This window comes from Filicampus tigris, chromosome 10 (genome assembly GCF_054856515.1).
Source record: "Filicampus tigris isolate MCC_2025a chromosome 10, RoL_Ftig_1.0, whole genome shotgun sequence".
Lineage (NCBI taxonomy): Eukaryota > Metazoa > Chordata > Actinopteri > Syngnathiformes > Syngnathidae > Filicampus > Filicampus tigris.
The window spans coordinates 3675692-3687500 of NC_141226.1; the positions used below are offsets into that span (position 1 = coordinate 3675692).

Genomic DNA, 11809 nt, shown 5'->3' on the forward strand with positions numbered 1-11809 from the left:
AGCAAGAGAGCACTTTGCACTGGGAAAAAAAGACAGTTTGTGATGTGTTTTTTATTGTTTGCTTCAAACCCATATTTGTTGGGTTAGAATAGTGCATCTTTTATACACGCATTAAACAGGGTGAGGTTTAGCAAAAAAAAATAAATAAATAAACAAAGGGCAGTTAAATTGTATTCTATTAAAAACGGATCAAGAAGGTGCAATGCTGCCTCTCGAATCACCTCTCAAGGCTTTACATTTCATATGAATCCCGATATACTTAAATGGTGAATAGAGTGCACACGTAGCGCTTTATTTACATCATATGGTGCCTAAAGCGCTTTACAAAGCCTCAAATTCAAATTCACAAATTCGCACACATTCATACACAACTTAAGTTTGTTATTGCTTACTAAAACAATAACATGGATTGATAAAATAAAATGTAATTATTTATTTATGTTCTTCATTTTTCTGAACTGCTTATCCTCACCAGAGCCTATCCCAGCTGTCTTCGGGTGGTAGGCGGTGTACACCCTAACTGGTCCCCAGCCAATAGCAGTTATTTATTTACTATTTATTAGTGTTATTATATTATCAAAAATAAATAATACAATTAATAACATGGATTGATACTAACAAATCCATAAAAAAAATCTTGTCAGGGAGTGAAAACTCATTACATGTTTATAGTTTTATATACAGTATATAAATAGAAATGCTGAAAGAAAACTGTGACTGTGATATACTTGTGAAAACTGAGTGTAGACCCATGAATGAGCTACTTTGTGATGAAACAAGCCCAGAGAGACAATTTTAAGAAATGTATCATAAATTAAGACGTTTTTAACATTAAAAGGTTTTGTTATGTGAGTGCTTTACAATTGTTAAAACGGACGATAAGTCAGAATGTCCATTGTGGAATGAAATGATTGCATTTTATTGTATGAAATATTATTTTGATTATACTATCCCTCTTACTTTTGTGCCTCTACTTCTTCCAGAGACAGACAGAGATGGAATGTTTTCATGGTTTATGGAATCGTGCAGTTAGCTGCCAGCCTGTTGACTGTGGCCTGCCTGATCTGTCTCATGTCTACCATGCTATATACCGTTGTCCCTGGGGAACGACCTATGGAAAGCAATGCTCCTTTACCTGTGGCTCACCAGCCATACTTCAAGGTAAATCACAACTTGTTTGTGGAATATGAATTAAGCATCAAAATCCACACATTTTTATTCATCTCAGGGGGCGGCCATTTTGCCACTTGCTGTCGAATGAAAATGACATCACAGTTGCTCATGTCTCAGTGACAACCAATCACGACTCACCTGGCGCTGGAATGGCTATAAAGTTAACTCAGTTTAAACGTTATTGCTTGCCCGATACTTTTGTATTGCACTTACGTCAAGAGTCTATCAGTGTTGTTCTGTATGCCTAAATCGGAAATTACATTGTTTGAGACCCCGTAGATAAACAAATCTATTTTACTCATCAATAAGTGTATACTATTTAACCTTGTATTTATCTATTTATTTGACCTTTATTTAATCAAGAAAGGTCCCACTGAGTTAAAATAACTCTGCTCACAGGGAGTCCTGGCCAGGACAGGCAGCAGAAAACTGCAGAACAAACAAAAGACACAAGGCCACACACATACACTTGAGACAATTGACACAGTCCACACAGTAGAGCGGTAGACATTACACAGACAAGCACATTCAAACAGACAGATTCAAAAGGTACCAGGCTAAAAACAGTTGCATTGTTCCTTCAGGATTGATTTAAAAATATATTTTTAAAGTACTGAGGGGCGTGAGTGGTTCTAGATTTAAAGGTGGCTTGAAGATCTTTCCAAACATTTGGTGCATATGATGAAGCACCTCCAGTAGCATTGATTATTGAAGTCCAGCTGTGTGAAACTGATTGGACTTGATTAGGAAAGGCACATACCTATCTATATAAGACCTTACAGCTCACAGTGCATGTCAGAGCAAATGAGAATCATGAGATTGAAGTTGAACTGTCCAAGGCGATCAGAGACAGAATTGTGGCAAGACACAGATCTGGCCAAGGTTACAAAAGAATTTCTGCAGCACTCAAGGTTCCTAAGAGCACAGTGGCCTCCATAATCCTCAAATGGAAGATGTTTGGACCACAACTCTTCCTCGACCTGGCTGTCCAGCCAAACTGCGCAGTTGTGGGAAGAGAGCCTTGGTGATAGAGGTAAAGAAGAACCCAAAGATCACTGTGGCTGAGCCCCAGAGATGCAGTAGGGAGATGGGAGAAAGTTCCACAAAGTCAACTATCCATGCAGCCCTCTGCAGGTCAGGGCTTTAAGGCAAAGTTGTTATGATACTGTGTCTGGGTTTGGGTGATTCCCTCCTTTATGTTGCTAGTCGCTTTGTCCTTTATTTGGTCACAAAGTATTTGGTCACAAATTATTTGGTCACAAAGTGTTGGGCGTGTTTTTTTACTTTATTTAAACTGGAGTTACTCACTTACACATTGTCAGAACGTTTTGCCTTCCACGCCCTGCTCTGCCTTACTCTGAATGTTTGCATATAAAGACTTTTACTTTTCCATTTTTGTCTCATGTCTACTTTTGGGTCCAATTCCTGCTCCGACCATGACAAAAGTGGCCCAACGGAAGCCTCGTCTGCATAGAGTTTGCCGAAAAAGACACAAAGGCCCCTCGGACTATGAGAAATGAGATTCTCTGGTCTGATGAGACAGAGATTGAAATGTTGGTGTTCATTCTAAGTGGTGGTACTTCTTCCATTTGAGGATTATGAAGGTCACTGTGCTCTTAGGAACCTTGAGTGCTGCAGAAATTCTTTTGTAACCTTGGCCAAATCTGTGCCTTGCCACAGAATCTGTCTCTGATCTCCTTGGGCAGTTCCTTCGACCTCATGATTCCCATTTGCTCTGACATTCACTGTGAGCTGTAAGGTCTTATAGACAGGTGTGTGCCTTTCCTAATCATGTCCAATCCGTTTAATTATACACAGCTAGACTCCAATAAAGGACCAAAACCATCTCAAGGAGGATCAGAAGAAATGGCCAGCATGTGAGTTAAATATGAAGATCGCTGCAAAGGGTCTGAATACTTATATACTTATATACTAATATATATATATATATATATATATATATATATATATATATATATATATATATAAATTTAAATAATGAAAGAAATACTAATGGAAAAAAGTGCGTAGGTAGGCTATGTACTGTATTTGAGAATAATTTAAATTGAAAAAAAAAAATATATATATATATATATATATATATATATATATATATATATATATATATATATATATATATATATTAGGGGTGTAACGGTACGCTAAATCACATTTCGGTTCGGTTATTGTTTAGCAAACTTTAAACAAGCTTTGACATGCTTTTTCTTCAGCAATGGGGTCTTGCGTGTTGAGCGTGCATACAGGCAATAGTGGCGTAGTGCATTACTCAGTGTTTTCTTTGTGACAATAGTACCTGCTAATTCCAGGTCTTTTTGAAGCCCTCCACAGGTGGTCCTTGGCTCTTGGACAACTCGTCTGATTATTCTTTGCACTCCTCTGTCAGAAATCAGGAGCACCTGATTGAGGCAAAATTATGGCGTACGAGTGGCTTCCACTTCCGTATTATGCTTAAATGCTTAGGTGTACGCCATCTTAACCAATGGCATCTTTGTTTTGCAACAATTAGTTTGTGATGGTCTTGCGGCAGCTCTTTATTCTTACCCATTATGAGATGTGCACGTACTCACACCTTGGCAATAAGACGTTTTTGTAGGCCATCAATTAGGACTGAACCATCTGGTATTCATTTGCATGGACAAGGGGCTGGATTACTGTTTGATTACTGCTAAATTCTTGGTGTTGTCTTGGCTTTCCATGCGTTTTTGCACCTCACTTTCTTCCATCCATCCATCCATTATCGATACCGCTTATCCTCATAAGGGTCACAGGGCGCGCTGGAGCCTATCTCAGCTGTCTTCGGGCAGTAGGCGGGGGACACCCTGAACTGGTTGCCAGCCAATCGCAGGGCACACAGAGACCATCAAACATTCACACTCACAATCACACCTAGGGGCAATTTAGAGTGTCCAATCAACTTACCATGCATGTTTTTGGAATGGGGGAGGAAACCGGAGTACCCGGAGAAAACCCACGCAGGCACGGGGAGAACATGCAAACTCCACACAGGGAGGCCAGAGCCGGGATCGAACCCACGACCTTTGAACTGTGAGGCGGACGTGCTAACCAGTCGACCACCGTGCCTCCCCCTTCTTCATATGTGCAATGCATTCTCCCTGTCATTTCACATTATTACACAGAACTTAATATCTGAGCATACACACATTGCAAAGGCATTTGGGCCAGATCTGGCATGAAGCTGGCGCAGGTGGTATTCAGTCAGCACTGGCATACGGCATGTGAACCGAACATGGCCCAGGACAGGCAAAGGAGGCACGGTCTTAATTCTGGCAAACAAGATGTGGGCCAGTTGTTGAGTGAAGTATCTGGCCCAGAAATCACTTCAGAACTCTGGGCCATATACAGGTATGTATAGCCAGTCTTCACCACCCTTAAATGCATTTTTCTTTCCACACACAGTCTTATTTTACATCACAGATGTAAGAATTGTGTTACATCACACACACACGCCGCCACATGCCACGTTTGGTTACGTTAAAAGTCGACTGACGTCCGCAGAATAAGACAGCAAAATAGCAAAACCCACCTGCACTTGGCCCACATACCTCAATGAATTACGGTCCTTTAGTTGTCCACATCTGGTATCTACAATGTCCTCCACATAAAGCGCATCTCTCAGCCAATGCATATAACCATAGCTGGCCCTACTATGTTACCAACTAACTGTACAAGTATTTATTAATTTATTTCAAATGCTTTATTCAAGGGCGGCACGGTGGTCGACTGGTTAGCACGTCCGCCTCACAGTTCAGAGGTCGTGGGTTCGATCCCGGCTCCGGCCTTTCTGTGTGGAGTTTGCATGTTCTCCCCGTGCCTGCGTGGGTTTTCTCCGGGCACTCCGGTTTCCTCCCACATTCCAAAAACATGCATGGTAAGTTGATTGGATACTCTAAAATTGCCCCTAGGTGTGATTGTGAGTGCGGATGTTTGTCTCTGTGTGCCCTGCGATTGGCTGGCAACCAGTTCAGGGTGTCCCCCGCCTACTGCCCAAAGACAGCTGGGATAGGCTCCAGCACGCCCCGCGACCCTTGTGAGGAGAAGCGGTACAGATAATGGATGGATGGATGGATGCTTTATTCAAGAACATCAATCAACTGGTTGAGGTGTTGGTGCAATCACCTGACTTCGGCGTGGGTTCACTTCCCACTCGATAGACCACAAATGTGAGTGTGAATGATTGTGTTTGTGCCTAAAAAGTCATGTCATGTCATCTTCCAAACCGCTTATCCTATATAGGGTCGCGGGGAGTTGCTGGAGCCTATCCCAGCCGTCAATGGGCGAAGGCAGACTACACCCCGAACTGGTCGCCAGCCAGTCGCAGGGCACACATAGACACTGTCACTGAGCGGGAATTGATCCCACGCTGCCCGCACACAACTCAGGCGTGTGTACCACTACACTATCAGCGGACTTTGCCTAAAAAGTACAACAAAAAAACACGACAAGTACAGAAAACTATAAATGAATTATAAAAGAGTGTGGTGGTAGTGTTTGGTCTTAAAAATGTGCTGAGGACAGAAGGGATTAAGGTTATTCTCTGTTTCACTTTTTAAGAATTTAGGTTTGTTTGTTTTTTCCTACTCCGGTTTCCTCCCACATTCCTAAAACATGCATGGTAGGTTGCTCGATCACTCTAAATTGCCCCTAGGTGGGATTGTGAGCATGTATGTTTGTTTGCCTCTGTGTGCCCTGCGATTGGCTGGCAACCAGTTCAGGGTGTGCCCCACCTACTGCCCAATGACAGCTGGGATAGGCTCCAGCACGCTCGCGACCCTTGTGAGGATAAGCGGTTTGGATAATAGATGGATGGACTACTCTGACCCACACTCCAGCACAGTAGGTGGCGGTAATGCACCTCAAACATCAGCTGCCACCCACAAGGAAGAAGATTCCAGAATCCCACCCGTGGATAATGTCTACGCTTGTTTTAGCTGATTAGAAGCACTTGTGGCTCAAGAGAAACTGTGGCAGGGTTTTTACTTTATGTACCTGAATTTCTTGCCTTTATTTTATGTTTAGGATAACTTTGACCTTTTGTGTGTACGGATTCAGTTCATGGTGGCACATATTTCAGCCCATAGTGTCGCACCTAGTTTAAGAATCTTCAAGGGTTATTTTCATTGACCATACATTGGTAATGACATGCACAAATGTTAGTTTTCTTAAAACACTGTCCATCCTTGTGTTTACTTACATCAGTTAAAAACAAAACAAAATGTTTCTTTGTACAAAGCTGTAATCATTTGTGCAGTGTTGTCACAGATTACTTGAAAAAGGAACAATTGGTGATTACTCCTCAACAAAGTAATCCAGTTAGTTTACTGATTACTTTATTATCAAAGTAACTAAGTTACTTTGAAATTAAATTTAAGTTACTTTTTACAGATTTGCCTTTGCTGCCTCAACATAAGAATGACAACCGGTTACTTAAATAATACTTTATTGAAATTGCATAAACTTCAAACATGAACATGTTTTCTTGTTTCTGTTTCATTGGCTTTACAATACAGGAATTGGTGTATAACACATTACACCTGCAGGCTGGTTACAAACTGTAACAATAACAGGCTAGTTTTCTCCATGTCGGCATACAATGAGGTATGACGAGAAAGACACTCTGTGGGGAAGCTCGGCATTGTTGCTAGTAGGGATCTTTTCAATTATTGCATGGAAAGAGGGCAACAGTACTCAATGGACACATTTCCTCTGTAACATATCGCCCGAACAACTTTTTCAGTTCATTCCCACTTACTGGTGCTTTTTCCCTAAAATCCAACTTCATCTATTTGCATGGGGGGGGGGGGGGGGGGCGCTGAAGTAACGCTGTAGAGGTGGTGGCTGTCTCGTTACCTGTAGGCTTTGCTTCGAGTTGTATCACGCTGTGCTGTGAGTCCAAGTGTTCCCTAAAATTGGATGTGGAGTTTTTAGCGGTCTACAGTGTTTTTGAGCCAGCGCAAAATTTGCAACGCGCTGAGATATTTTTGTCATCTTTACTGGACAGAAATGCATTGTAATGGCTGTATTTCTAGTGAGCAAATGCACCCATTTGTGGTGCTTCTCCTGCTTCTTTCATTGTAATAAGGTAGCTAGGCTATGTTATTTTGGTCTCAGATGCTCTGCGCGCACACAGCATGGTAATACACGTGACCTGGCTTTTCGTCCCCGGCTAAGAAAACGTGACATGCGACGTCACTCCCAAATGCAAGAGAAAAATGTTCTCTTCAAAAATGACAACACAGTTTTGCATTCTACATATATTATGAGGCAATAACAAAATAGTAACGCACAGCCACTAAGGAACTAAAGTAACTTTAATCAGATTACTGGTTTGGAAAAATGAACGCGTTAGATTGCTCATTACTGAAAGAAAGTAATCAGATTAAAATAACGCGTTAATTAGTACCACTTTAGTGACAACACTGCGTTTACGAAACACTTGATGTGACATCACAATATCAGTTTTAGTGGAATTATTCTTTTTAGTCGTTAAATTAGCTGACAATGCAAAAAATTTATTTAAAATCATGTTTGCATGTTTCGGTGTAGCCGCCTGGGCCACACATCTGTGGCCAAAGACCAGGAAATCGATGCCAAATCCAAAGATGGACACATCTGGCTTCTGATGGTGGCAGGAAGAAAAGGGGGCATGGAGAAGAGCAGCAAGAGCATGCTGCGTCCCAGTTTGGACTCTGTGTTCAGTGTTGAAAAAAAAAAAAAAAGCAGTTTTCCAGTTCATGTGCGGTGGTTGTCAACTTCTGAAAATAAAGATTTGTTTACAACAGTGTAGTTGTTGAGGCTTTTTGGGGGAAAAAACATCAGGTTCAAATATCCTCATGAAGTGGTTTGGTTAAGGTGGAATTAAGGCTGATATCAGAAACCAGTTCTGGTCCATAGTAGGGCCAGCTATGGTTATATGGTTTGGCTGAGATATGGACCTAGTGTATCCCACATTGTGCACACCAGATGTAGACCACTAAAGGACCGTCATTCATTGAGGCATGTGCCAAATGCAGGTGGATTGTGTGGCCCAGTGATGGCCAATTTTGTTATTTGGGTATTTGTTCTGCTTTCTTTGGATGTATGAATTACTTGGGTTGTTCCCAACATCTGGTGAAAATTCCATGTCAATAGCACCTTTGGAAATATATTTACTGCTAAAAATTGTGACGTGTTAAATACTTATTCAGCCACTGTATGTAAAGCCCTTAATACTTAAACTGACCAACATTGTGTTTTTCTGCAAATATTCTCTTATTTTGAATTTGAGGGCTGGAACATGTTCCAAAAAAGCTGCGACATTGGCAACTAAAATCTGGGAGGAATGCTAAAGAAACCTGTTTGGAATACTCCACAGGTGAACAGGTTAACTGGAAACAGGTGAGTGGCATGATTGGGTATAGAAGAAATATCCCTAAAAGGTTAAGTTGTTCACCAGCAAGGATGGGTTGAAGGTCACCATTTGTGAACAAACTGCATGAACAAGTAGTCCAACAGTTTAAGAACAATGTTTCTCAACATACAATTGCAAGGAATTTAGAGAGTTCATTATCTGTGGTCAATAATATCAAAAGATTTTGAGAATCTGGAGAAATCTCTGCATTTAAGTGACAAGGCTGAAAACAAACTGTGAATGCCCGTGACCTTCAATCCTGCACCGCATTAAAAACTGGCATCACTGTATGAAGAATATTGCCACGTGGGCTGAGGAACTTTAGGAAACCATTGGAACATAACCCAGTTTGTCACTACATTATACAGATGCAAGTTAGATCACTACCATGCAAAACGAAAGCCATGCATCAACAACACCCAGAAATGACAGACGCAAAGTGGAAAAGTGCACTGTGGTCTGATTAGTCCACATTTTCCAATTGTTATTGGAAATCATAGATGTTGTGTCCTCCAGCCAAGGTAGGTAGGAGTTATCGGCGCAAAGTTAAAAAGCCAGCATCTGTGATGGGGGTGTGCTAGTGTCCATGGCACGGGTAACTTGCACATTTGTGAAGGCACCATTAATGCTGAAAGGTACTCCTGATGCACCCCCTACAGCAGGGGTGTCCAAACCTGGTCCTCAAGGGCCGGTGTCCTGCCTGTTTTCCAGCTCTCCCTGCTGCAACGTACCTGATGATCGTTAGCAAGCTCTGAAGAAGCTTGCTAACGATCATCAGGTGCGTTGCAGCAAGGAGAGATGGAAAACAGGCAGGAAAGCAGCCCTTGAGGACCGGAGCTGGACACCCCTGCCCTACAGAACTTCCAAGTGAATTTTCACTCCCGTCTAATCCAACTCAAGATGTGTGTGGAGGATTCTAATCAGAACTTCTCTGACTTGCACACCAGCTCGGGCTCCTTCCCTCCCAGAGAGGTGACATCCCATGTCGCTAGAATTAGCTTCTGCAGCCGGGGATCAAAGGCGGGGACCTTGGCTGCTGCCAAGCTCACTACGCACCCGACCCCTTTGGCTCCTCCCACAGTTGGTGAGGGGAACCCACATTGCCTTTGCGGGCTGTGCACGGCCAGTCCTCATGGGTGCAGGCCAAGCACCAGGCACTCACCAGCGAGCTCCACCTCCTGGCCCTCTAGAGGGGGGCTCCGGTGACTCGTGTCCGGGCAAGGGAAAATGAGGTTCAAAATTTTCACTCATCATAAAGGTTTTTCTGAGCTGTGCTTTGTCTGGTCCCTTACCTCAGACCCATTTGCCATGAGTGACCCTGCCAGGGGCATATAGTCCCAGACAACTCAGATGCTAGGTTTTAGGGCCCCTAGAAATGTTGAAATGTAATATTAATTCCACACATTTTTACATAATTGGAAAATGTTAAGAATGTTTTTGTCATGTTTTTCCACCTACAGAAACCATATTATAACCAAAAATGTATTCCCCCCGTCTATTTCCATTTTCATACATTTTTTAAAAAGCTCCAGGGAGCCACTTGGGCGGCACTAAAAAACGCATGCGGCTCTCGAGTCATAGATTGTCGACCTCCATCCTAGGATCATTGGGACACTCAAAATCCCTCCACCATGGTAAGGTGACGGCTTTTGGAGGGCACATTCAGCTAATTTTCCTTCATGATAATCAGTGTTTGATTCCATATTACTACTCAGTTTTACGTAAAATAGTCTTCTATCTTCCATTCTTCCATTCCATTTTTTTTCAGATATACCCAATTTTCTGCTTTGAAGATTCAGTACGTTCTTGAAATGATCAGAATGAGCAAACATTATGCACGCTAACTTGTCTGTGGTCGACAAGCCGCAGTGAATCCTCAAATGTCATTGTGGAGTCAGCAGTAGACCCCAGTTTTTGTGATCTGAAAACAGATTGTGCAGAAATAATTTGATTTGTGGCTTTTGGTTACATATTTTGGGACGGCATCAACCAAAGACCGGTGTGCTTGTCAAGAGTCAGGAGAATATATCCAGTAACAAGTACGGTACAACTAATACATTTCTATTGTACCTGTGCCAGCATGTCCAAACAGATTATTTTCAACTATTAGATCAACTATTAGATTAGATTACATGTATGATCGCTTTTGAATGTTCGTGCTCTCCATTTATACTCAACAGTCATGTTCCACGTGAAGAATGAAGAAGTATATTATTTTTGGGCTTTGCTAAGCATTTAGTTTTCCTCTCTGTATTATCACAGGACTAAGCCTTAAAGGAAAACAAGAATGTTATCTGAGACAAATCAGTCCACGATGTGACCTACTTGTTCCTTTGTATACTATTTTGTCTTAAAGTTCAATTTGCAGAATTTGTGGTTCCTGTCTTGGGTTTTTAGAAGAATCCACACATTCTTGCAAGGCATACAATGCTGACCAGTTTGGATGATGGATTTGAGAATGACAGTAGGCAGAAGCAGTGACGTGTAAGTGCCACAAGGGCAGGCTAGGACAATAAACAGAATAAAAATAAAAAACAAACCAAAGGAACATTCTAAACCAGGGGCGACCAACCATTGAAGGCAAAGAGCCGCAATTTTGAGTGTGTTACTGCAAAGAGCCACAGTGTAAACATATGCATACAGACCCTGCTCCCTCGCATTCCCTCACTCGCTAACACTCATTTTGACAAATTCACATTCATTGTATACCTTTTTAGCCCGTGAAATGTTCTCAGCAAGTTGATACGAGTGCTTCATACATTTTGGAAACAACGATGTGTACTTTTCTGCATAACCTTTAAGTGAACAACCTGTGTTTGAGAAGTTCATTCCTGGTGCTAGAATGGAGGGAACTCATGTGCCGCTGAAGATTTGAAGCCTTGAAAGGTTGTAATGAAGCCCAGGCAGAATGGCTTGTCATTACGTTTTTGGTAGGCCAACACTACTTGACTTTTTTTCCCTCCAAGTCATTTGTGTTAAAGTGCATGCACATGGTATGCAGGCACTTGGTACCTTGATTGACGAATGTAATCCGTTCCATCACCGCGTTCAAACGAGCCCTCACACACACACTGTGTTGATCACTGTGTGTAAAATAGAGGTCAGCAACTTAGTTTGGTGGCGGGCCAAGGTTTTCCGAACAATCGCATCGCGCCCCAAAATTATATTTTCATCAGACAAACCTGCAGTAACAATATCAAAAGCTTA

The 11809-nt window shown here is 42.0% G+C and overlaps 1 protein-coding gene across 1 annotated transcript in view; it reads left to right on the top strand.

Annotated features, from left to right (window-relative positions):
* pappa2 (pappalysin 2) overlaps positions 1 to 11809 on the top strand; it is a 105767-nt gene that overhangs the window by 67252 nt on the left and 26706 nt on the right. Inside the window, exon 20 of the mRNA XM_086043446.1 lies at positions 984 to 1161. Coding sequence (XP_085899572.1) covers positions 984 to 1161 — 178 coding nt within the window. The remainder of the gene's footprint in view (positions 1 to 983; positions 1162 to 11809) is intronic.